The following is a 27308-nucleotide window of genomic DNA, read 5'->3' on the forward strand; positions in this document are numbered from 1 at the left end:
AACAATAGCCAAATAATACAATCATTAAAAAAAATAAAAAAATCACATGCCTAAACATACTAAAGAATCCAAACATCCAATTGAGATATCTACAAAATTTTAGCATTAACAGTATTAATCTTTATTTGATTTAAAATCTATTTTCATAGTAAAAGAGTTTGTAAGCATTGTTACATACAATGGAGAAACCACCTGATTATAAATAGGATGACTTTTTAAATTTCAAACCAATTGTTAAACTCATTCCTAAACATAACATATTAAATCTTTGATTTGAAATATATTTTTTTAATGAGAAAATTTTAAAAAGTTAAAAGAAAATTATAACTTATTTTATACTAAGGTATGAATTATAAGAAATTTGAGAAGGCTTTAAAATTAATTTTTTAAGAATAGTTTTTTTAATTTATTTGGCCCTATTTGGAAATTGTTTTTAAAAATAGTTTTGAAAAACAATTTTTGAAAATAGTTTTTGAAAATTATTACCTTATGTTTTGTAAAACAAAAGTTTATTTTGGAAACCTAAAAAATTTTTAACTTGTTTTTAATATTTTTTACATATGTTTTAAAATTTATTTTTATATTTAATACTTTATTTTTAATCAATCTATATATTTGCATAATTTTTTAAAAAAAATAGTCCTTAGAAAATAACTAAAAACATCTAAAAGATGTTTTTGTGAGAGTACCTTACTTTTTGTTTTTAAAAATAAAAATAGAAAATAATTTTCTAATTATCAAGCATGGTTTCATGTTTTGTTTTTTCTTAGAAAACAGAAAATTGTTCTCGTAAATAAATACCAAATACTCTTATCAACTATTTTTGAAACAAAGTCATGTTTAGAAAAAAAATTTCTCCATTTATCTACAATGTAATTTTTTAAAAAAAAAATATTCTCAATATTTGCAATTATTATTCAAAAATACCCTAAAAATAGAAAAATGATATCAAAATTTTATTTCTTGAAAAAGGAAATAGAAAATAGGGAAGCATGTCCATGCATGATAAAACAAGACATATTTGACAATTCTTTTTTTACTATTTAATTTTTTTCTAGTTATTAAAGTAAAAAATATTCACATTTTTTTGAAAAAGTCATCTGAGACGAGTTGAAAAATGTTTGAAAATTAAAATTTTAAATTATTCTCTACTATGAAATAAAAACTTTTTTTTGTAGATATATTTTTTTAATGAGAGTATTTGATTAAAAGCTACTATTTCCAAAAAAAATATATATGTTGTATGTATTGTTGATTATTATTATTATTATTATTATTATTATTATTATTATTATTATTATTATAGTAAATCAAACTTTTTTGGGGTTGGCGTTGGCCCACTTTTATTCTCTTTCACAATTTTCTTTCCGCATTCCCGATAGACGCGGTTTCCTTTCCCCTATCGGTGTGGGCTTCCTATTGTTTCCACTGCCAGGGTCTCAGCTTCTTGAATGGATCCCAGCCCTTTCCCCGAAGCTTCCATAAAGATAATCTAGAAGTTGAATTCTTCTCTTTCCCTGTTGATCAATGACTTGGAGACGACTTCTTCATGGTTTTTCTTACAATTCCGTGATTCCGTCGTTGGAATTATCACTGATCAACTGAACCCCATTTTCTTCACAGCTTAACCTGCCAAGATTCGTCTCTAATCGGGAGATCGATGGCTGCAGCATCTTCTTCTTGTCAAGGGAGTTACGATGTTTTCTTGAATTTTAGGGGAAAAGACACCCGCAACGGCTTCACCGCTCACCTTTATGAAGCCCTGTGCAATAAAGAAATCCGGACTTTCATGGATGCCGACAAGATTGTCAAAGGCGAGGAAATATCGGCATCACTTGTTACAGCAATGGACAAGTCCATGTTTTGCATTGTTGTTTTGTCCAAAAACTATGCTTCTTCCACATGGTGTTTGGACGAGCTTGTTCAGATCCTCAAGTGCAAAAATGCCAAAAAACAAACAGTTTTGCCCATCTTCTACAATGTGAATCCTTCTGATGTACGAGAACAGAAAGGGAGTTTTGCAAAAGCCTTCGCTAAACTTGAAGAGAAGTACAAGGAGAAGATGGAGAGGGTGCACATATGGAAGCAGGCTCTCACTGAAGTCGCTAATATATCTGGCTGGGATGCCAGAAACAGGTAATCTCTCAATGTTGATGACCAATGCTTCTTACTTTACAGTGTCTTTCATAACCATTTTAGGGAATGTTTTTAATTTTTCTAACATGAAAAAAAATTCAAATATTAAAAAGATTAATGATACTTATCAAAATTATTGTCAAATGCATTCTAAATACTTTAGTTTTAATTATTTTCTAAGCAATTACTTTAGATGATTAATTTGTCCAAAAAATAATTTATGAAAATAAATATTTGGGCAAAATGTCAAAATAATTTTTACTTCGAAAAATGTAAGCTCTAATATATAAGGATATTTCCTCCTTTTCTTTTCTTCTACATATATTGATATCTTTGAGAAAGATATTTTTTTCTTTCAAAGTTAAAAATAAATAAAATAAATAAAATTGATGGAGGGTTATATATATATATATATATATATATTGATGTAGGAATTAGTTTTTGGGACAATTATGCTTATCAGCCTTCAATTCTATGAAATTGAGGTAAAGTTTACTTAATGTTGCATATTTCATTCCACATCTTTAAATAATTATTTTGAAGGATTTTTGACTTATTAACCATATAAAAATATTAATTTTTAATAATTATTATAACTATTATTATTGTTGTTGTTCTTATTGTTATTTTGGATGGAACATCCTATCTTAATCCCTAATTACTCAAACCTATTTCCATCTCATTTTGAAAAATTAGTAGATAAATGAGGCTAGTTTGAAGGGCCCTTACCTAACCCTATTTAATTTTTTATTATTTTTTAAAATATTTTTTATTTAAATTTATTAACTATTTTAAAAATAAATTTAATTTATAAATAAATAAATAAATGTTATAAATCTTTTATAATTTATTTATATGAAAAGTAATATTTGTAAATAAAAATTTTAAAAATAGTAATCTTAATTTAAATATTCACAATAATAAAAGAGAAGTGGAAAAAAGACCAAAAAAACGTATTTTTATCTTTTTACTAATCTTAGATTCTCCACAAATTTATAAAGTTTTGTATGATCTAACTTATACCATTTTCCTCGTCCTTAATTACAATTTTTCCTTATTTTAACCCCCTAATAGAATTTATTCTCATAAATATTACAAATGATTTTTTAATATTATAAATGATTTTTCAAAATTTTAAAAATGTTTTCTTTTAAGTAACTATTTTTCTTTCAAAAATATATGTTTGATTAAAAATATTTTTTAAAATACACTAATAAACAAACTCATAGTTATCATTTTTGTGATTGGATTTATTTGTCGGTCTTTGCCTTAGAATGTGTTTCTTCTTCAAATGTGGCAGACACGAGCCCATGCTTACCAAGGAAATTATTCAATACATTTCAAATGCATTGATTAATAGATCTTCAAAAGATGTCGAGGCCATAGTAAGAGTAGATTCTCATTTACAGGTAAAGGAGCGAATTCCGGTGCTCAATATTCCTACTGTACCAAGTATTGGGGAAAGGAGCGAAATCCCAGTTACGAGCAAAAGGAAAATCAATCGAGTGAGAGAAACAGACATCAGAGGGTCAAGAGATGCCATTGAAGTATACTCCTTAGAGATAATGGATTCCGATATTTCTACTTCGTTGACTGTTGGGCAAAGGAGTGAAGTCCCGCTTACAAGCAAAAGGAAAATTGAGGAAATGAAAGAAACAAAAATCACTCACACTTCCCACTTAAGTTTCCTAAATCTTCTTTCCTCTCCCGTTGGCCTACATCATTCCAAGCTTCCCTCTTCGTCTCCACCATTTATTTCGCCTCCCACTTCGCCTACAACTTCGCATTGGCCTTCCCTCCTAGAATATTCCATGCTTCTCTCTACGCCTCCCTCTTCACCTCCCTCTTCGCTTCCTTCTTCGCCGGTTAATCCTTGGATACATTGGCCTTGAACACAAGCCCCTCAACATGGAAAGATGACCATTTGCCCAAAGCAATTATGTTTCATTAATCTAGGCGCAGTTATCGTGTATATGGTGAGTTTGTCTCCTTAAAAATGAAATATTGAATTATTCATGCATATGTGTATATAAAATAAATATTAAAATAAATTTAACAAATTAATTATCTCATTTTTTAATATCTTTTATATAATAATTAAATACAAGAGAAATATAAACTTGTAAATAAATTTATGGACATTTTTAACTAATAAAAAAAATAATACCAACACATATACCATCATTTCTTTTATATCTTTAAATATACATATATATAATTTTTTCAATAAAATAATTTTAATATATATATTATTACTTATTTTATTTTATTTTATTTTTTTAATTTTATTATGTTTGTATGAGTTTTAATCAATTTCTACCCTATCGATATTTTTTAGAATTTTTATTTGATATTTTTTATTCGATATTTGCTAATATTTATGCAAAATCCAACCCCAGTTTTTATACATATATTTTTTGAATCTTGGCCCTAGGTGATGTTCTCACTCTAAGATTTCAAGCATGATCAAGAAAGGCAATCCTTATAAGAATTATTTATAATCACATCTCTAATCAATTTATAGGTTGCTATTTTTTAAAAATCCGGTAGAGAAGATTTAGAAAAGTGTCTTCGATAATTTTTGTTTTTATTTTATTTTTATTTAGTTAAAAGTAACTTATTAATGTCAATTAACAAAACTAAATCCATTGATAACAAATTCATTTTAATTATTTAACTTTTTTTTATTCAATCAAAAAAACAAACACTACCTAATTTCTTTACAAATGACTTCTTTTTTTGTTATTGCTCATAATGCAAAAGTCTCTTTTGTGACCAAAAAAAAAAATACTAAAAATTGTCTTAAAAAGGTGACAAATTAAAATAATAGCAATTAAAAAAAATTACATGAGCCTTAAAGTAACCTGTGTTAAGACTTATATAAAATAATATATAAAAAAAAAAATCATTACTAAATCCCTTGAACCATGTTAGGGATTGTACTAAATCGGATGAACATAAGCAAATTTCCAAAACTATGGAAGAAAGCTTTAGTTCTATGGCTTTTGTTTGTCTAACATCGAGGATGTTTTAAATGTCATGCTTGTGAGCAACCAATTTTTAAAATTTTGTTCACTATGCAAGACAATTTTCCTCATCACAAATCTTGCCACTTAATTCCCACAAACCCACCTAGGGCACATCATTTTTTGGTATAGAAGTATTATCCTTCTAATGAGAATGTTGGAAGTTAATGGGGAACGTGAATAACGAACACGTATGAGAATAGTGAATATTTCTCTTACACTGGTAGAAATTCTTCCACCATACTAACAAATAAATAAGAAAGAATAACAATAATACAAGAACATCTAGTAAAATAATATCAAATAAAACATAAAAAAAAAAATTCATTTCAATAAAATTGACAAAACTTACGTCAGTGGTAAGGTGGATGATTAACCATTCTTTTGATTGGGGGTTCAACTCCTCTGGCACTTTGACTTGGTCAACACGGAGGTTTACTTTGGTCGTTTGCCTACATACATGCACTGACACAGATATTTTGGCGCATTAATAGCCAATCATTAACTTAACATTTTCTTTTAATATAACATATAAACTTAATTACATTATTACGGTTAGAGTAAACATATAAACTTAATTACAAGTTATGATTAGTATTGGAGTAATTATAACTCTTCTATCATTCAAAAGCTTCAAAGATGATTATCGAGGGTTTAAGAAAGAGCAAAAGTCTATCAGCTACTATTGTTTTTAAAAATTAGAAAATTTTTAAATACATATAACGAAATTTTTAAAAGTTAAAAAAAGCTAAGAAAATACTTGAAATTAAAAAAATAATTATATTTAATGATTTTAATTTTGGGTGGTTGAGAGATAATGAAAGAAGACCGAAAACATGCTATACTTAATTTTTTCTTTTTTTATAGTTTTTAAATTTATTTTTTTCATATTTTATTTTATTTTTTATAAATAGGTGAAACAACTTCTACTTCCTATTTAAAAATTTCTCTACTACACGTAGTTTTTAAAAATTATTTTAAGAGGAGTTGAAAAATATTTGAAATTTGAAATTTTAAAATTATTCTCTACCGCGAAATAAAAGCAATTTTTTATAGAGATATCTTTTCATGGCGTTGGCCCACTTTTATTCTCTCTCAATTTCCTTTCCGCATTCCCAATAGACGCGGTTTCCTTACCCTTTTCGGCGTGGGTTTCCTACTGTTTCCACTGCCAGGGTCTCAGCGTCTTGAATGGACCCCAACTCTTTCCCTGATGCTTCCATAAAGATGATATAGAAGTTGAATTCTTCTCTTTCCCTGTTCGCTAACTCGGAGACGCCGACTTCTTCACGGTTTTTTTTTTTTTATAATTCCGTAATTCCGTCGTTGGAATTATCAAATGATCAACTGAACCCCATTTTCTTCGCAGCTTGAGCTGCCAAGATTCGTCTCTAATCGGGAGATCGATGTCTGCAGCATCTTTTTCTTGTCAAGGGAGTTACGATGTTTTCTTGAATTTTAGGGGAAAAGACACCCGCAACGGCTTCACCGCTCACCTTTATGAAGCCCTGTGCAATAAAGAAATCCGGACTTTCATGGATGCCGACAAGATTGTCAAAGGCGAGGAAATATCGGCATCACTTGTTACAGCAATGGACAAGTCCATGTTTTGCATTGTTGTTTTGTCCAAAAACTATGCTTCTTCCACTTGGTGTTGGATGAGCTTGTTCAGATCCTCAAGTGCAAAAACGCCAAGAAACAAACAGTTTTGCCCATCTTCTACAATGTGAATCCTTCTAATGTACGAGAACAGAAAGGGAGTTTTGCAAAAGCCTTCGCTAAACTTGAAGAGAAGTTCAAGGAGGAGATGGAGAGGGTGAAGATGTGGAAGCAGGCTCTCACTGAAGTAGCTAATATATCTGGTTGGGATGCCAGGGACAGGTAATCTTTCTATATTGATGAGCAATTCTGCTTACCCTACCTGGTTAAATCTTTTAGTTTTAATTATTTTCAGGCAATTGCTTAGAAAGAATTTATGAGAATGAATATTTGGGCAAAAGGTCAAAATAATTTTTACTCTGAAAGATATAAGCTCTAATATATAGCCAAAAAAAAAAATTGATGGAGGGTGATCATTTTAATAATTTAATATATTTTTGGATATAGGAATTAGTTTTTGGGATAATTATGCTTGTTAACCATATAAAAATATCAAATTTTTTGTCATTTTCATTTTAGTATTTATATTTTCTTCTAATTTTTATATTATTATTATTTTTATCATTCTTGATGGGTCACCTTAACAATCCCATTTTGAAAAATAAATAAATAAATAAATGGGGCTAGTTTGAGGGGCCCTACCTAGCCTTGTTTAATTTTTTTTCGTTTTTTTCAAATGCTTTTTATTTAAAATTTTTAATGATTTTAAAAATAAATATTATAAATTTTTATAATTTATTTATATGAGAAGTAATTTTTCTAATTTTATATGTTAAGAAGGAGAAAAATAAAAATTTAAAATAATAATAATAATAACATTAAAAATAATAATCTTAATAAACATTCATAATAATAAAAGAAAAGTAGAAATAAACAAAATATATATATAATTTTATCCTATTACTAACCTTAGATTCTCCGTAAATTTACTAAGTCTTATATGATCCACATTACTCATACCATTTTCCTCATTCTAAAGTACAATTTTCCCTTATTTTTCCCCCTTTTAATATCATTTTGAATGATAAATGCTCAATTAGAATAGACATATTTTAATTAACTTTTTAATCATACTAATGTGAAACCAATTTAATCCATTTTGATTAACTTAAAAGTCATTAGCATTGGCTTAAGTTACATTCGAGAGTATTTTTTATTTAAAACATTTTTAATAAATATATTTTTTTAAAATATTTTTAAAAAAATCACTTATCAAGTGTTTTTTCAATAAATATTATAAATATATTTTTAATATTATAAGTTACTTTTAAAATTTTTAAAAGTGTTTTCTAAATTTTATTAATATCTATTTTTGAAAAAAAAAAAAGCTTTTTAGATTAAAAATATTTTTTTAAAATACTATTAATTATCATTTTTGTGGTTGGAATGTGGGAGGCATGAGCCCACGCTTATCAAGGAAATTGTCCAATACATTTCAGATGGATTGATTAATAAATCTTCAAAAGACGGTGAGGCCATGCAAGGGCAGGCAAAGGAGCGAATTTCGGTGCTCAATATTCCTACTTCACCGAGTATTGTGGAAAGGGGTGAATTCCCACTTAGGAGCAAAATGAAAATCAATCCAGTAAAAGAAATAGAAATCGGACAGTCAAGAGATGCCAAGGCCATGGAAGTATATTCCCACTTAGAGATAACAGAACCTGATGTTACCATTTCGCCTACGATTTGGGGAAAGAAGAGAAAGCGATAGTAGCAGATCACTCGAGGGCAAGTGAGCTTGATATTCCCACTTCAATAAAACAACTTTAATGTGTGCTATTACTTGTTTTATTATTATTATATTAATTTTTTTCAATATTTTTTATGATTTTTTTTTATAAATTTCCATTATATTGATTTTTTTAGAATTTTTTTTATATAGTTTTATTCTATATTTATCAATATTTATGTAAATTCAACAACGATGATGTTTTCACTCTTAGAAGTTAGAGCATGAGACAATAGGAAAGACAACCCTTGTTTTAGGTGGTGTTGGTTTTTTTTACTTAAATTTAAATACAACTTAATTTAACTTAAATCTAAATGCAATTTAATAGTATTAAATATTAAATTGTTTGTGTTAAAATTATATTTTAATTGTTTCAAAATATTATCTTTAGCATATTATATATATATATATATATATATATATTTTAAAACTGTGAAAATCCTTAACCCTAAAATCAACAATATTTATACAATTGGGAGTGAGCCAGTATACTTTAAAACATTGAGTTAGTCAAAGTTTTATAAAATTTCTTAACTATTATCATTTCTATATGTATCTATTATTATTCCAGATCTTCAAGCCAAAAGGGTTCTTACTTGTTTTGGATGTTATTTCTTTTTTTTTTTTTTCTGGTCATCTCTCATCAAGTTCCAAGCTTAGCCTTGTCATGTAGAAAGCAGGAAAGAATTATATTTGTATAGAGCAGTTTTCAGATTAATTTATCTCCTTCTCTTATTGTGCAGTTTCATAAGTTGCAATATTCTCCCCTAAAAAGCCTTCATGATCGTAAACCACTTGTTAAGACACCTCGAAATGAAATGAAAATTAAATGAAATTATTTTCATGTCACTCCACAATCCCATCCAATGATGGCTAATATATATTTCTCTTCTTCCAAGTGGATCTATGGTGTATTCTTGAGCTTTTAACACGGGTTTTTTCGAACATCCACCCACCTAATTCGGGTTTGAGATATTTTTTTCAATTCAAAAGCCAAAACAGATTTAAAACAAATTCAAATATTGTCTTATCCTTCAACTCTATATAATTAATTCAAAATATAAAAATTTAAAAATACTTTAATTTTTTTGCCCATAGGATAATAAAAAAACTATTTTTCAAAAAAAAAATTATGAAAATTTGTAATATATATTTATTAATATAATATGTTTCTTTTAAGTCTAATTAAAATTTTAAAAAATAAAAACATAAAAAAATTAAATCCGGCACGATAATACAAGCATTAGAAATGCTCACTTACTTGGCGGTGCCTCACATAAATTTTGTATTGGGACAAGAATGAGAATAGACTTAGGTAAATTGAGTAGTTGAAATATCAGATTGAATCAGACACTTGAGACCATGGAGATGGATTCAGAGTGGGTCACAAGGCAGTGCTTAGCTATGAGCGTATAACACAGCCCTTGACCAGATACTGATGACAGGAAGATTTCCATATTGCCCAAATCCCCTTATTTGGATGGTGTTTCTTTTTCTTCATCAAGTTCCAAGCAATGAAAGGAGAAACATCATCACCATTTTCTGGAAAAATAAGAATTCAAAATGCAAAAATCCACTGATACTTTAAACCCTCTTCCAATGGAGAATTCAACTGCCTAAGTGAGAGATGATAGAGATAGAGTCTCAATTTCTTTTCTGAAGAAACTACATGTCAAATGTTATCCAGTGAAATCAAAAACAAAATACAGTCTGGAATAGAAAGGAGGCTATGCACTTTCACTACAGGATTTTCAACGCACTCGGCGAACTTTCTCTTCTTGTCCAAGTCCAAGTGATTTCTGGGCATTTGCAATACCTTCAGGATCTGCAGTAACACAGATCGTTTAACAAAACTTAATAGCAGCAGCAGATTGAAAAGCAAAATAATGGACAGCTAATGCAATTATGTCTTGCTATTCAGAACACTGATGGGATAAAAGGTCAGACCATGTGGCCCAGGGTAATTATATGGCATGAAGGGAATTTGAGAAATTCACAAACACATGTTTTATTTATGACTATATTAGCAAAGGAAGCAGAGAACTAAATAACCAGGACAATAGAATTTCAGAGAGTTCTTTATTCCAATTCCATAGTGGAATGGTGAAAATCTTGGTTATGGCACACCTTGTTTAGTTGCTGAGAAAATCAGGGAAATGTGATGGACATTTGGAACCTAAAAGAGTGTTTTAAGATTGATATTTCTTTTCTTTTCTTTTCTTTTCTAGCTTATCAGCAATCAAACAAGTAATAAATCAAGTTAATTGAACTCACCAAAGAACTGAGTGAAAATTCGCGTGAAGAAGCTCAAGTTGCGAGAAACATTATATGCCATGGCAGGGGGAAGAGGTTTCACAATGGTGTCAATACTAAACACTCGTTGAAGAAACTGCAAGTACACAACAATACAAAATCTTAAAGTTGGATTGAAGAACACATGCATTCAGATGCCAAATTATCCAAACCAAAAAGAAGGATAAGGTGTGCAGCAGAGAAAGGATAGCATGGCCAGTCCCTTCTTCACCATTCAGGTCCTTTTTTACCTATGAAAAGGAGATGAGGATTAGGGGATGTGTGTTGCATGTGATTTTATCATACTTTGTAAATGCACTGACAATAAGTTGAACTTTGAACCTTTTGAACCAATACCATTCATGCACCATCCCATAGGTTGCAAGGGCATCTATTATTTTTCTTTTATTAAATAATGAATGAACAGTTGTGTTCAAAGTTAGTTTTCCTCCATATTCATTGCAATTACAAGAGCAATTCTATTTACCTATACCTGAGATACAAGAGTAGACAACCATAGCTCTAGTTAGTGGGCAGTTAAAATGTGTTATGAACCAAATTATTCTGTTAATTCTGCCCCTCACTACCATCCATAGACAGCTTTCTAGCATGCACACAATATGTCAATAACATCAGGCCATGCTTCCCATATAATGGATCTTCATTTTGATTTTAGCTACCAGATAAGAAGCACAAATGCAATGAACTTTAAAAATGAGCTATTTTCTCTTTCTTGTCTCCTTGAACCAAGGAGAATTATATCACTAGAAACCTAAGGGCAAAACATGCTATCTCTCCCTCCCTACATAACAATTAGTAAAAACTCCATCAGCTCAGCATAAAATCCAATCCACTAAGCACATCAATCACTAACATGAATAAGATTAGGAAAGGGATTTTTTCATTTTACCATCTCTAGAGACCAGGAACCACTTTCTAGGCTTTCAATTGAGAATGGTAACAGCCAATTCCAACCCAACAACCTTGGAAACCCATCTTGGATTAAGTCTCATTAGAAAGCCCCAATCTTCCTTGCAAGATTTGCTATGATCTTCCACTATCTTGTTGGCCACCAAGAATGCATCCAAAATCTGCTTCCCTTCGACAAATACTCCTCAGAGAAAGCAGATTCTACCATGGAGCCCATTCCTAAGACTTCTAGAGACGACCTTAGAAATGATCTTATAGAGACTAGCTCAAAGACTAATTGATATATAATCCCCAATATTAACGGACCATTTTTTTCCATGGATCATGCTTCAAGATGCTTTGGTAGTCAGTTTGATCTTCTATTGTTTGAATTGTCATTAATAATCCATTAAATGATATAATGCTAATATATCAATTCTCACATGTATAAGAATCATGCTTTCACCCTCACAGGGCAAATAAATTGGCAAGACACGAAAACTTATTGTAATGAAGTCCAAAAAAAAAACATTTTGCATACAGGTCCTAGATCTGCTAGGTAAAACTGCATTGTTCAACAACCAGTCCAGAAAATAATTTAGTCTTGCCCTACTTTCTGATATATCCAACTGAAACACCCTGTACTCCAGGATTAAGGATAGATATTGTGAAGTAGGTATTTGTGAAAGCATATATTTTGCTCATAACCTACTCGAATTCAATGAAATATAAGAACAAGAATTCCCAAAACTCATAATATTTTGCACTCTCTTTTGAATGTCAAGCTGGGAAATGGGTAATCTACAATTACAAAATATGATTGCAAATTCAATACTAAAACAGAAAACACAGAATTCGAAACTCAAAGAGCGTGATAACAGAAAGAAAACCCTGAACTGGGGATTCACAAAATTCATGTCACTAGCTCATAATTCCATTCAAATTCAACCAACCCAAAGCACAGCTCTCACTACTCGATATTTTTAAACTTTGAAATGGGTAGCCTTGAATCACACATCATTTTATCGCAATTCAATTCTAAACTGAAAAAGGGTAATCTAGAATCAAAGCCCAGAGAACCCAAAAAAAAACCCAAAGAAATTACAATTGGGAATTTTGGCAAAAGAACATCATTTGCTCATAATATATTCCATATCAACAAACCATAGAAACATCTCTCACCACTCATACACATTTTATATTGTTTGCTTCCAATTTTAATAACTCAACACTGTAGACACTGTTAAACTGGGAAATGGGTAGTCAAGGATAACAAAATCTAATCACAACTTCAATCCAAGAAAAGACCAAAAGAAACAATCGGACAGAATCCAAAATTCAAAACCCCCCAAAAAACCTAAAGAAACTACAAACTGGGTATCCACAAAAACAATTATTTGCTCACAATTCGGCCCAAAATCAAAAAAATTACCGGCAGAACAACTCATAGAGATTAAGAAACGATAGAGAGACCTGAAAATTACGCTGGAAGCTGTAGCGAAGTTCAGGATCAATCTCAGAGAGGGACTGGTCGTCGTCGTCGTCCTTGTCGTTTGGGCGCGTTTTAACACTCTTCTTGCGAGGAACGTACATGGTGGAGGCAGAACCTGGCTGCTTGGTGGCCCTGAGCCTGGCGTCTTGGAACTTGTCCTCCTGCTGTTGGTCGTCGCCTCTCCATGGTGCTGATGATAACAGCTGCTTCTTCGTTTTCGACATCGCTCAGCTGTGGCTTTGAGGTCCCGTTTGTTATCAATGGATAGATAAAGCTTTCATATGTGGGTACCCATTTTGTGGATCCGACCCATCCAAGTTGGAGGTTTTTTTTTTTTTTTTTTTTAACTTTTTATTTTTTCTTAATTAATAATAATTTGCTATAATTTACTTAGGCTATATTTGGATTCCGGATGAAGGAAAGTGTGAGGAAATAAGATAAAATGAAAACATAGAGAGAAAGAAAAAGTAAAGAAAAATACAAAATTGATTTAAAGTTAATAAATTATTTTCATATATTATTTAAAACTTTTTTTCTTTATTCAAATCCTATATATAAATATTAAATAATATAAAAATATATAAATTTCTTAATAATTTTAATTATATTTTATTTTCTTTCACATTTTTAATAATAAAACTAAATATGAAAAAAAATAACATTTTCCTTCATATTTATTATATTTGACTTTCTTTCATATTTTCGATTATGAAACTACACATGAAAAAATTATTTTCCTTCATATTTCTTAACATAGCTTTAATATTTGAAATTGAATTCATTTTAGTTGTCATACTTTCCGTGGCACATAGAATTGTAATATGATTGAATGATTGATCCAATCCTAGTCTATCCTCTAATCTAAGTCTAAATCTATCTTATATTTAAAGCTCATCTAAGTTCAATTTAATCAAATTAAATTTGGGTTATTAAGATTTATAATTAGGTTATAAGATTCAAAATATTTTTTAAAAAACCTTTTTACATAAATTAAATAAAATTTGAAGATAATAAAAAAACGAAAAAAATTTATATATCAGTCTAAAAATGAAAAATGTATTTATTTGAATTATGAGTTATTATTATTATTCACATGTATACGAATTCTTATATTTTGTATACTAAACTATTATTATTTTTTATTTTTAAAAATAAAAATAATTCAAACTAGATCTTAGTATATCAATTATTTATATTTATAATTCAAAATATAAAACTTTAATTATAAACATAGTAAATAATTTATATATTAATTAATGTTTAATTTTTCTAACTATCATTATTTTTCAAAATAATATTCAAGTGAACCCGGGGTTGCAAATCCATACCACCCCACTTTCATATTGTAGAGAAAAAAATTTTTAAGCCCAAAATATTTGAGGTTTTTAGATCCAATGTTCAATGCATCAGGGCCCAATGCGGCTCAAGTCCTTGGTTACAAAAGAGAAGGCCCAGCAAACAAACGGGAAGACCTAATTCTACGGTCCATGGCTCAAGTTCTAGGAGCCATTGCTCACTAGGTGGCACACAAGACCCAAGTAGACCTTTTACATAAAAACTTTCTAATAGTAACCTACAGGGTGGTTGGTTTTTTTCAGATTTTTTTTTAAAAAGCAATTTATTTTTAGATTTTAAGTTATTTATTTTTATACATTTTCATAACTTATTATAATTTTTTGGTTGAATAAAAAAAGTCAAAATATTTTATTTTTTTATAAATCGAAAAAATAACATATTGATTTTTTTTTATTTACTTTTTAATACTTAATAAAAATAAAATATTACAAAAACAAATAATCTAATACTTAACACTATTAAATACTATTTAGTTTTAATTTTTATTTTGAATTAAATGAAAAAGACAAACATCACCTTAAAGTTTGTATGAAATGGGTATTGTAAGTTCCTTTTTTTTTTGTTATAATTTTATTAATTTCCTATATGGATTTAGAAATAGGGAAAAATGGTGTCTTATAGATTTTATTTTGTAGTAGAAACTCAAACTAAAATTTTAAGGAAAATTATATTAATAAATTTTTATTTATCATCATATAACTTCTCCTTGTAAACTTAGCACCCATTTGGAAATGTTTTTTTAAACTTATTTTTTAAAAGCTATTTTTAAGTTAAAGAATAAAAAACAGTTTTTAAAAACAAGTTTTAGAAAATATGATAAAATGGACCCATATTTTTGTTTTGTTTTTAAAAACTAGTGAAAACAATTTCGACTTGTTTTCTAAAAATTGTTTTATATTTTACTTTATTTTTAAAAATTATTTTCGGGCAACAATGACCAAATAGTATTAGTTTTAAAAACATTTTTTATTTTTAAAAACAAAAAATCGTTTTTAAATTACACGATCAAACTGGCTTTGAGCTTTTTTGAGCTTAAATAAAAATTCCAATTCCAAAAAACCATAAGCAACCCTTGTTTGAAATAAATTATAATAAGTTGTTTCCTTACTTATTATAAACATAGATAATCAAAACACAAACTAATTACATTTAAAAACATAATTTTTTTTTCCCAATTATTGAAGTAGGTTACATTAGAAAAATTACTAAAATAATTATTGCTTTTCAATGAAGTTGAATTCCCTCAACATAGTGTTTTAACTTCTATTTTTTTTTTTTAACCCTTACAATATCATAAAATAACTTATATTATATAATATAGTGTGTGTATTTATTAACACCTGAGTTTGGGAATGGAATGGTTTTATGATGTGCAGGTGAGGGTGGGGGAAGAGATATTAATGCAAAGTTGAATGAAGTTGCTTGTGCTATGGAGAATCCAAAGGGCATATTACTTAATTTTTATAATATAGTGTGTATTTATTACTTAATTTTTATTTTAAATATTAAGGTTATTTAATAAAATTTATTTTAAATTATCGACATATTTATCATCATAAAGTATAATTAGAGCAAAAAGGTTAAATAATAATGAAGGTTATGAAGCAAAAAAAGATATTATGAAGATAATTAAGACAATCGAATATAAAAAAAGTAAAATAAATATGTAAAGTTAAAAAAAAACTAATTATTTTTATTTATTACTTAAAATTATTTTTTATTTTAAGTTGTACCATTAAGTTATTTTATCAAATATATTTAATTTATTTAATAATTTAAATTAGGTTATTAATTCACTTTAAGTTATTAAATTGTTTTACTAAACACCCACTTACTAATAAACTCAATTTTGAAGTTTCATTCTCACTTCATTTCTCCGTTGAAGCAATTGAAAAGAGGAGCTGAAAAAAATGAGAATGGGAAAGAGAAGAAGGACCACAAGACACCATTACCAGGGTGCCATCAATTATTTTGTAAAATAGAGAAGATGCTGTATGAAGTAAGCCACTCAGCCCAACCTTTTATAATAATTGATTTGGACAACTCAAGCTGCAATGGGTGTAGGAAAAGGGGGAAACCAACTCGGGAGTGGTATAGGAAAGTTGCCATCGCAATCCCTTAAATAATTGGTCGTCTGCATATTTTCACGTGTCCTGCTATTAAACCATAATAGCATCAGCAACTGCTTGCCTAGGATTGACCGTGATACCATAAATATAAAATATCATTTTCTTGTGTCCTATCTTGGATGGAAGACAATTTGGGCACCTGCAAAATGAAGAGAGGAACACTGCCCTTCATTCGTCTGTTTGGCTGGAGGGTACCCTGCCCCCCACTCACTTCCTTTTCAGTTTTGAAAAGGGTCATTGCTAGAATACAAAATCCTTGATGAATGAGAGAGAGAAACTGTTATTTTATTTTTATTTTTGGGGCTTTTTTTTTTTTTTTTTTTTTTGCCATTTTACAGTGAAACTAACCAAGGGAGGAAAGAGAGAGAGAGAGAGAGAGGGGGTAAAGAAAATTAAGAAAAAGAAAGACAAAAAAAATGTTTGATGGAGTCCCCTCAGACCAGTTCCACCAATTCGTAGCTGCAGCAGCAGCAGCTGCAGCTCTGGCTTCTTCAATAACTTCACAGTTGCAGCTGAGGAGTCATAGAAAAATCAGAATTGAATATATATCTATATATTTACTTAAAGATTTTATTCTTCTTTAAAAAATAATAAATGACACTGACTATAAATAAGTGATAGATAAAAATCATAAAATAAATAAAAAATTAAATTTTGGGGAGATTGTAAGTCTTTATCTTTCAATCACAAATTACACTACCATCCAATCCACTCAGCATTTTTCACTTTTTTTTTTTCTTTTTTCATGATTTCCGCTTTTGTTTATTTTTCTCTTTCAATTTTTATTGCCAAGTTATTTGAGAGCATGTAGAAAAATATTTTTACGAAATAAGCTTAAATTAAAAAAAAATCAATTAATAAAAAACAAGAAAATGCTACGTGGACAACTTAAGAGGTTCTTTTATTCTTTGATAGTTTTATGTTGTTAAGAACTTTAGAGTTTTGGGTCAAAATGATCCTTATTAAAAAAAATATAAGATTTAATCACTTTTTGAAACTTATGTTAAAATTAGCCTTTTTGGTGTCACGTAAGCATCATGTCATTAAAAAATATTTTTTTTCATTATTTTAGTTAAAATATTAGTTGGCAACTGTGACTTCATTTTTGAACTAAACCTATATTTTTCAACTGAAGTTTTAGTTAATATTTTTTAAAAATTAAAAATTAATTAAAATTTATTAAATTACAATTTATTATTAAAATTTTAAAAATATATTTAAATAATAAATTATTTATATTTAAATTTAAGAATATAGTATTACTTCAACAAATATAAGTTGATAAATAGAAGATATTATAAATGAATATTTTATTTATTAAAGTATATATTTTTAATTTCAATAATAAATTATAATTTAATAGTTTTTAATTAAATTTGAAAGTAAAAAAAATTATAATTAAAATCTCAGTTAGCAACTGTGGTTTAAAAGTATACTATTATTTCGATAGAAATAAATTTATCATAATACGAATAAATTAATATATTAAAAAACAATAAATTAAATATCTTAAATTAATAAATTATATAATTTTATATATTATTTATATGTTATATAAGTTTATTATTTTAAGATTATTAATTTATTAATAAATAAAATATTCATTTATAATATCTTCTATTTATCAATTTATGTTTATTGAAGTAATATTAGATTCTTAAGTTTAAATATAAATAATTTATTATTTAAATATATATTTTAAATTTCAATCATAAATTATAATTTAATATTTTTTAATTAAATTTTAAATTTTAAAAAATATTAATTAAAGCTTAGTTGTCAATTGATACTTTAGTTCAAAAATAAAATCTCAGTTAGCAATTACGACTTTAGTTCAAAAATAAAATCTCAGTTATCAATTGAAATTTCAGTTTAAAAATGAAGTCTTAGTTGGTAACTGTGATTTTAATTAAAAAATAAAGCCTCAGTTGTTAAATGAGACTTTAACTAAAATAATGAAAAAAAATATTTTTTTAATGATATGAGCTTACGTGGCGTGAAAGAGGTCAATTTAAACATAAATTTTTAAAAAAAAATTAGACCTTATATTTTTTTTTAATAAATGGACCATTTTGAACCAAAACTCATAAATTTAGCTGTATTTTTTTTATTATATTGTTTAGGGTAAGGCTATAACTCTATGTATAAAACCTCTCATATTCATTTTATATTGATAATGTTTTATGGTGGCTCCCTCTCTCGTGCTCAAACGTACAACATTGTGCGAGACAACATACTAAACTTTAGTATCTTAAACATATAAAACTTATCGTTTTTTTCTTGGAATAATACAAAGTGTTGACAGATTCAAATAATTCAAATTCACGTGGTTTCCTAAAAAAGAAACAGAAAGTAACGTGGGAGCACCTAGCAGGACCACTCCAGCTTCCAGAATTAGTACGGACAGCTTCATCCCACATCCCACCACCTGCTACATTATTGTCTCATTTATTTATTCTATTCACTCTCTCGGCATCCTCCATCTTCTCCTTCTCTATGATCCCAACTCCATTGTCACCCCACCTCTTCTTTCTCTGCAATGTACCCATTTCCTCATTTCTCACTCCCTTCTTAAATTTTCCATCTGGGTTTTGCTGGCTTTTGTTTGGTCTCTGAGATTCTGGCTGAAATCGTGGTCTATTCGGTGGCGAGTCTTCTCTGTTTGGATTGCATTGATCTTGTACATTTTTCCGTCTGGATCTGTTTGGTTTGGTTGGTTTTGACTGCATTTTCTCCTAGTTGTTGCTGTGCTCTTGGATTCTCCATTTGGGTGGGTATACTTGGATTGCATTTCTCTGTGAGTTTTCCATCTTCAGTTTGTTTGGTTTGGGTTTTCAACGCTTGTTGTGACGTTGGTTCTTAATGAATGCAAAGGTGCAATTGGGTCTGTGATTTTTCTGATTGGAGCGTGTGATCTGGGGCTTCTAGTGCCTTTGCTCAGTTAGTAAAGCAGCAGAAGGCACCATTTGTTCAAGACCGTAGTTCAAACATTTAGGAGCCATTTGGGGGTTGACAGCAAACAGGTTAGTGAATGTTATGCTTTTGAAAACAGTTCTCATGTTTTATTTCCTTTTGCCTTATGTATTCTCATGAGATAAAATATTGGTTTGAATGTTTCAATTTTGTGAAGCAAATTAATGTGGCTTCAAGATGGGATTTCCACTACCTATTTATGCTACAAATACTCCCAATTCTTTTCTTTTCTACCCCACCTAGACGAACCAAACAATGGGAAATGGAGATGGGAGATGGGAGATGGGAGATGGGAGATGGGTGACGGAGACTGAAACTGGAAATGGTGACATGCCTCTTGCTGGACCCTCAGCTAGCTTTGCAATTTGCTACAACTTTTAACAAACTGCATAAAAAATACACTGATGTACCTCTCCTCCTACCAGTTCTCTTCAAACGAACCACCAGATTTTGGGTTTTCTTGTTCTTGTTCTTGTAATGTGTTCTCCACCATTTCTTCAATTTCAGTTGTGGCTTTAGGGGAAGGAGGGGTTGTGGCCTGTTAAAAAGGCTGTCCTGGGTGGGAGAGTCAGTCTTCGTGTTCAAAGACCTGAACCAGATCTGCAGTAGAAGGAGTTCGCATTGATGGCTTAATTGGTTGGAGCTTTCCTTTTTGGCCAACAGAGCCTCATTGATTGATTCTTTGATTTGAATCTTTTTGCTTTTTCGTTGAATCTCAAGATTAGCAGAGGTTTTAATTTAATGGTCTTTGTGAAATGAAATTCTCAATGATTCCTCTGGTAGTCATCACGATCGATTATGAAATCAGAAAGGATTAATCAAGTGGGTGGTGGCCCCTCACTACTCTAGTCTTCTGTAGCTTCCCTTTACTAGGAAGCCAATTTCCTTCTTTATATAGGATTGCTTTTTATTTTATATATTTCCTCTTGGAGCCATGTTTGACTTGTGGTCCTGAGCTCCTGCTTATGTTTGTTTTTATAATGCATTTAATTGGGTTGATTTTGCTCCTTTGGGGCAAGTTTGAAATATTGAAAATGGAATGGAAAAGGAAGTTCATTTCATTTTCTATTTATTACTGCATTTATATTATTTATTGTGAGAATATGAATTAAAATCATTTTCAGGAAAAACAAAACCGTTTTTTATAGTTTTTCTATTCAGCTCTATTTTCATTTTATTCTTGCATATTGAACTAGCCATTAGAGTTTCTTTGTCTTATCCGACCTCTAGACTGGGAGGCGGGGAGGGGGGAGGGTGTGGTGGGTGGGGGCGCGGCGCGGGGGCTTCTTAGGATGTTCTTCATCATTTGCTTTATTCATATGTTTCTTTTCACTTTCTGGTTAACAAAACCTGCAGTTTGTATTTACTATCAGTTATAGGTAAGGCGCTCACCCATTAACTGTTCCTTCTTTTCTTTTTTTTTCTACTTTGATCTTTCTCCAAGTTGCCTTAATGCAATTAACATTTTTACAGGGTTACAAGTCATTCGTAAAATTCAACATTCCTCCTTGGGGTGGAAAAGCTGTGCTAAGAAGAAAGGAGGAAGCTAGTGTTTGGAAGCTGTGGGGGTCTCTTTGCGGGAGGTTTTGCAGGAGAGAGAGAGAGCTGGGTGAGAGGAAAACTGTACGAGCTGTGAGGGCCACCCACTTCTCTCACTCGGGCATCAGGAAGTTCTTTTCTGAGTTTGCCCTCCAGACGAGAGAATCCCTAAAAAGGCCTTATTTTCCTCTGCCACTCTCAATCCTCGCAGGTACTAATCTAATTATGTTATTATTATTATTTTTTTGCAACCCCCGTTTGATTCCCAAGAAAATCCATCCCACTTTTGATTTCCGGGAAAATTCATCCTCCTGGGAAAATCCATGCAAAATGCCCAAGGAAAACAAAAAAAATTGCTTTTCTTTTTTTTTGCTCCCTGTGTTTTCTGGATCTGTTCTAGGAGTCTCTTTGCCTTTGTGCCATTCGATTTAAATTTCACGAACCCTAAATCCACGATTTTTGAGCCAGGCTAAAAAACACAACCTTTGATTGCAAACCATGATCAGATTACCAAATAGCATCTCATGTTTTTTTGTAAAAAAAATTGGACAGATTTTGTATCCTGTGCGCGGGCTGGGCTGGTTGGAAATATCGGGAAATTTCCCGAAAAATCAGTAAAAATACCAATAATTACCGAAATTTTCGTCGACGATAATCAGTGACAAATATTGTGTCTGAGCCGGCTGATAAGCGATATTTATCCAAAATAGCCAAAATTTTTCAACATTTCAATCCTTGGGTGTCATCATATAAATCTAGCTTTCAAGAGGACTGACTTCATATATTTTGCTTCTTTTCAGTCTGTGGGGTGCTTTGTCTGGTCAAGGGCACCTAGAGTTGTTCTCTTACATTAAAGGCCTCCCCTGCTTCAAATCCACTCAGTAGATGTTTTCTTCATCCTTGATGAACTGAGGTTAATACAATGCCCCTATTCCATTCATATTTCTCGGAGCAAATACTTCACTTTTATGTAGGTTTTTCAGACTTCATTAGCAAATGTGAGTCACCTAGGTACTAGGTAGTAAAAATGAGAGTCGGGAGTTGTAGTGGAGGGATAAAAGCGTTGCCTTTGTATTGTCACAACACTTATTGGTGATCCAAAGATGATCATTTTAGATGAATTAGTATGTAGACTAAGACTTCTTCTTGGTGCATGTTTCTATATTTTATTTGCTTTATAATTTATATGATTTTTATTTTTATTTTTAGACAATTGGTATGGATCCAATAACAAGAAGGCATGTGTGGGGCATAATAGAGAATGCAAAGAAATGGTTGCTATTGAGTGTGATATTAGGACAATGACATACCATTTTTTTGCATTGTCTATTATGTCCCACACATGCCTCCTTGTTATTGGATCCATACTAATTGTCTAGAAATAAAAAGAAACTCCATATGAATTATAAAACAAATAAATTAAAGAAATATGAACCAAGGAAAGTCTCTAGTCTACATACCAATTAATCTAAAATGACAAACTTTGGATCACCAATAAGTGTTGTGGCAATACTAAGATAGCGTTTCATTCCTCCACTATAACTCCCAACTCTCATTTTTGCTACTTGGTGAGTCTCACTTGTGCTAATAAATTCTGAGAAATCTGCAAAGAAGTAAAAGCATTTGACCCAATAAATATGGATAGAATAGAGTCATTGTATTAACATGAATTCATACCAATGGTAGGCTTCATTGCATTGAAACCTCAATTAGTTTGAAGTCTCGATTTGGATTTGGTTCTATTGCCCATGTGAGGTTCATCGAAAGCACAAGCAGGAATACTTGCCCCAATGAGGATGCAGTTACCATGCCTTACGGGAAAGCCGTGAAGCAGTTCTTTAAATATGTAAGTCTAATTAGTAGAGATTGCTTAAACATATCCTTAGACTCCCAAAGTTTGGTTTCTGATTTTTTGAATGTTTTTTTACAGCATTTGGATTATATGGGTCACGTCCTATTGGTTATGTAATAAAGAGTGGTTGATGTTGCACAATTATTATTAAATAGGTCATGTTTAAATTAAGTTCTGTTTTTTTTTTTTTTTGATAACACTACGTTGAGAAAAAATATTTGAGGTTTTTAGATCCAATGTTCAATGCATCAGGGCCCAATGAGGCTCAAGTCCTTGGTTACAAAAGAGAAGGCCCAGCAAACAAATGGGAAGGCCTAATTCTAGGGTCCAAGGCCCAAGGCCCAAGTTCTAAGAGCCATTACTCACTAATTTGGCCACAAGACCCAAGTTGTATTTTCTAAACTTCAATTTATTCAACATTGCAGAATCTATTTGATGGAGGAATAATGGTAAAAGGTCCTAAATTAGGTCGATGCTATTTGATATTATCCCTATATATATGTATTGTACACGTATCATTTCTTTGATCATCATCTAATACTTTCTAAATTATTTATACATATAGTACATTTATCCATCAATTCTGAACATTTTTAGACATTTTACATAAAAAATTTCGTAAATTAACTTAGTGGATGTTTGTTTTTTATTTTATTTTATTTTTTACTAAAATAATTTGTTTTTAAACTTTAAATTGTTTATTTTTCTACTTTTACATAATTTATTATAATTTTTTTTTTATGAATAGAAAAAGTAATATATTGATTTTTCTTTATTTTTTAATACTTAATAAAAATAAAATATTATAAAAACAAACAACTAATACTTGACACTATTACACTATTTAGTTTTAATTTCTATTTAGAATTAAGTAAAAAAAACAAATACCCTAAAAGTTTGTATAAAATGGGTATTGTAAGTTCTTTTTTTTTTCTTTTTGTTATAATTTTGTCAATTTCCTATATGGGTTTAGAATCTTAAGGAGGTAGCTTTCGATTTTATTTTGTAGTAGAAACTAAAACTAAAATTTTAAGGAAAATTATATTAATAAATTTTCATTTATCATTCATTGTAAACTTAGGCCCGAGGGTTTGACAATGTTTTTTAAAACTTACTTTTAAAAGCTATTTTTAAGTTAAAAAATAAAAAACAGCTTTTAAAAAAAATAGAAAATATGATCAAATGGGACTATGTTTTCATTTTGTTTTTAAAAATCGATAAAAACAATTTTTACTTGTTCTTTAAAAATTAGTTTCTATTTCACTTTATTTTTAAAAATTATTTTAAGAGAAAGACTAGGTTTGCAACCCTCCGGGAAAACGATCAAATAGTAATATAAAATTTTTAAAACAGAAAATCATTTTTAAATTACACGTTCAGACTCTTAAGCTTTTTTTAACTTAAATAAAAATTCCAATTCCAAAAAAACCATAAGTAACCCTTGTTTGAAATAAATTATAATAAGTTGTTTCATTACTTATTATAAATAAGATAATCAAAACACAAACTAATCACATTTAAAAATAGTATTTTTTTTCCCAATTATTGAAGTAGGTTACAATAGTAAGAGTACTAAAATAATTATTCCTTTTTAATGAAATTGAATTCCCAATTATTGAAGGAAATTTAACTTCTAAATTTCCTTTTTTTTTTTTTTAACCTTTACAATATCATAAAATAACTTACTGAATAGATGCCTTTCAAGCCTCCATCAACCAACTAGCTAAGCCCCATGTGACGACCATTCATTCATGGTGTTTAGTCACATCGGTAAGCTAAAAAAGGGAAAAGAAACTTTCTTCTCTTTTTTACTTCTTTCTTCAACACCCACCCTTACTAATCTGCCTTCCACAGTCCAATGCTGCATCCAACACGAAAAAGAAAAAAATATCTTCCTAAATTACAGTTTGACAGGCTAAGGTTTCGTGCTTTCCACGTATATCTGCGGTTTTAGCTAACTTTACTGTCTCATCTCCAAAACCCTATTCAAGTTTTCAGTAGTCGACTTGGTTCGCGCATTCACAAAGTTAGCAACAGAAAAGGGTCTTCAATTAAAAAGGCAAAGCGATCTATATCAGTGGAATTAATGAAAGTTATTGTGTTGGGTAGTTTTTTTGTTTAGCATATAAAGGTTTGGGAGATTCATGGGATGGTTTTGGCCCTTTTTGAATGTTTGCAGAGGATAGTATGCTTTGAACTCCTTATGGGTAAGGAAAAAGTGTTTTTTCATGCATTCATATATATATATATATAAAACCATACGATAAACCAAATTTGATAAAATATAAATTTTAAGCAATTATTTAAAAGTAATTAACATTTTATACACTTTTTGATCAATATTTGACCATTCTAGGTATTACCTTTGGCTAATAAGTGTATGAAATTTAAATTATTTTTAAAATATTTTATTTTATAATTATTTTTTTCATGAGTATATGAAAACTTAATTTAAGTTCAATGGATCTATATAGTATGAAAAAAAGTTGAAAATGAGTTTCCGTATACTCATGTAAAAATATTTATAAAATATAAATCTTCTAAAAATAATTTAAGGTTCATACACTCATCAGTTAAAGATAGTATTTAGGATGATCAAATATAGTACTTATATTATTAAAAGGTAATACTCGAATGGTCAAAAGTAGTATTTTTAACTAAAAGTTGTATGAAATACTAATTATTTTTAGATAATCGTTTAAAATTTATATTTTATAAATTTAGCTTTTATTTTATAATTTTTTTATATGAATATATGAAAACACATTTTTCCCTATAAAATCTTATAACAAGCAGTAGAAATTCATTGTCTCAATCTATGAAAATGCTTCTACTATAAACCACCCTCAAATCTTGAAGGATATTAATATGAAAATAAAAATTTTATTTTATTATTAAAAATATATTATATTTCAATATTTAAAAATTAAAAGATATTATATTTATATTTATGAAATAATTTGGTTGGAACTCTCATGCATGCTGGGGTATTTACAATATTTTGCTAGAATAATATTTTATTACAATATTTTATTTTGCTAGGCTCTAATTCATAATTAGATTAGGAGTCATGATTAACATAAAAAAGACCTAAATAGATAATAATTTCTAACGTTACATAATTTTAAGAATTTAACTTTGATTCAAATTACTAACTTTAAAATTTTCAAATTTTATGAAAAAAAAAACTACATTAAAAAAATCTAATTTCATAATATAATAATATTTATCAAACTTTTTGGTAAAATTATCTTAAATTCCCTTAATATATTTATATTAGCTTATTTAAAAATTTTAAACACTATTTTTATTAAAACACATTTTAGTACATTTTAAATAAAAAATTTCATCATTTTGAAAGTCTAAGATTTTATATAAAATATTTTAGTTGAAATTTAATTTCTAAAATTTCACTAAAAATTTGTGGTGACAATTTTTTACTGTGAGTTAAAATACTTGCATTGATATTAATTTATTTAAATAACTAAACATCCTTATTAAAAGAACCAACAAAAATAATAGTTTATTATTTATTTATTTATTTTTCAATAAAAGGCTTAACAAGCTCTTATATATTGTCTTTTTCATTTGAAGATTTTTTAAGCGTATTTAGAAGAGCAAATATAAATTACTTTTCAAGAAACACTTGATTTTTGAAAAATAAAAATAATAATTTTATATTAAATAATATTTTAAAAAACAAATAAAAAATAATTTCTTTTTGGAAAATATTAAAATTGTTATAAAAAAATATGCTAATGTGTTTTCTATTTTATTTATTTTCATTTTCATGTAAAATTAGGTACTGAAGCTCGACGACGACGTTTAGTCTGGTTCACCTTTGTCTTCCTCATTTCTTAAAGTTGGAAGGTACCTTTTGCAATTGGTCCATGACAAAGGTATTCTCACCCCTCTCTTATAAACCAATGTTTTAAAAATTGGATAAGACCGGCCAGTTGAACTGTTGATCGGACCTTGATCTGGTCCGATTTAACTTCTGAGCTTGAAGTGGGTTTAGACCGACACTGAACCGCTCAGAACCAGGATGGTTCGATTCCTTGACTGCTATTGGGCCACACATTCATTCATGCCCCAACTTTCCATGGCCCAATAGCCACTTATATAGTCAATGTGGCATAAGTGTAACAATTGATTTAAAAGAAAAATCAGCGTTTAAACATGCATAACTTGTAGGCTTGAACAAATTAAATTTGTG

At 29.1% G+C, this 27308-nt stretch overlaps 2 protein-coding genes and 3 long non-coding RNA genes across 6 annotated transcripts; 4 read left to right on the plus strand and 1 right to left on the minus strand.

The window, feature by feature from the left end:
* The first annotated feature begins 1447 nt into the window (after window positions 1–1447).
* On the plus strand, window positions 1448–4151 carry LOC117907453 (TMV resistance protein N-like). 2 transcript variants are annotated; one of them, XM_034820998.1, is made up of 2 exons: window positions 1448–2136; window positions 3437–4151. In XM_034820998.1, the coding sequence occupies exons 1-2, from the start codon at window positions 1661–1663 to the stop codon at window positions 4026–4028; spliced, it is 1068 nt and encodes a 355-aa protein (XP_034676889.1). In that variant the 5' UTR covers window positions 1448–1660; the 3' UTR covers window positions 4029–4151. The 2 variants fall into 2 exon arrangements, with proteins under 2 accessions (XP_034676889.1, XP_034676890.1); XM_034820999.1 differs by having other exon boundaries at window positions 1461–2136; window positions 3546–3632.
* Window positions 4152–6333: 2182 nt separating this feature from the next.
* LOC117907429 lies at window positions 6334–8598 on the plus strand. Its single transcript, XR_004649996.1, has 2 exons — window positions 6334–7043; window positions 8261–8598. It is a non-coding gene; the product is annotated as an uncharacterized LOC117907429 (long non-coding RNA).
* A 1503-nt stretch (window positions 8599–10101) lies between these two features.
* Window positions 10102–13492, minus strand: LOC117905347. Its single transcript, XM_034818253.1, has 3 exons — window positions 13225–13492; window positions 10825–10939; window positions 10102–10375 (listed from the first exon to the last, which is right to left on the minus strand). The coding sequence occupies exons 1-3, from the start codon at window positions 13465–13467 to the stop codon at window positions 10302–10304; spliced, it is 432 nt and encodes a 143-aa protein (XP_034674144.1). The 5' UTR covers window positions 13468–13492; the 3' UTR covers window positions 10102–10301.
* A 5710-nt stretch (window positions 13493–19202) lies between these two features.
* Window positions 19203–22795, plus strand: LOC117906401. The gene is made up of 4 exons (XR_004649805.1): window positions 19203–19498; window positions 19603–19751; window positions 21175–21451; window positions 22041–22795. It is a non-coding gene; the product is annotated as an uncharacterized LOC117906401 (long non-coding RNA).
* An 18-nt stretch (window positions 22796–22813) lies between these two features.
* Window positions 22814–23263, plus strand: LOC117906402. Its single transcript, XR_004649806.1, has 2 exons — window positions 22814–23086; window positions 23171–23263. It is a non-coding gene; the product is annotated as an uncharacterized LOC117906402 (long non-coding RNA).
* Window positions 23264–27308: the final 4045 nt, after the last annotated feature.

Source organism: Vitis riparia, chromosome 18 (assembly GCF_004353265.1).
Source record: "Vitis riparia cultivar Riparia Gloire de Montpellier isolate 1030 chromosome 18, EGFV_Vit.rip_1.0, whole genome shotgun sequence".
NCBI lineage: Eukaryota > Viridiplantae > Streptophyta > Magnoliopsida > Vitales > Vitaceae > Vitis > Vitis riparia.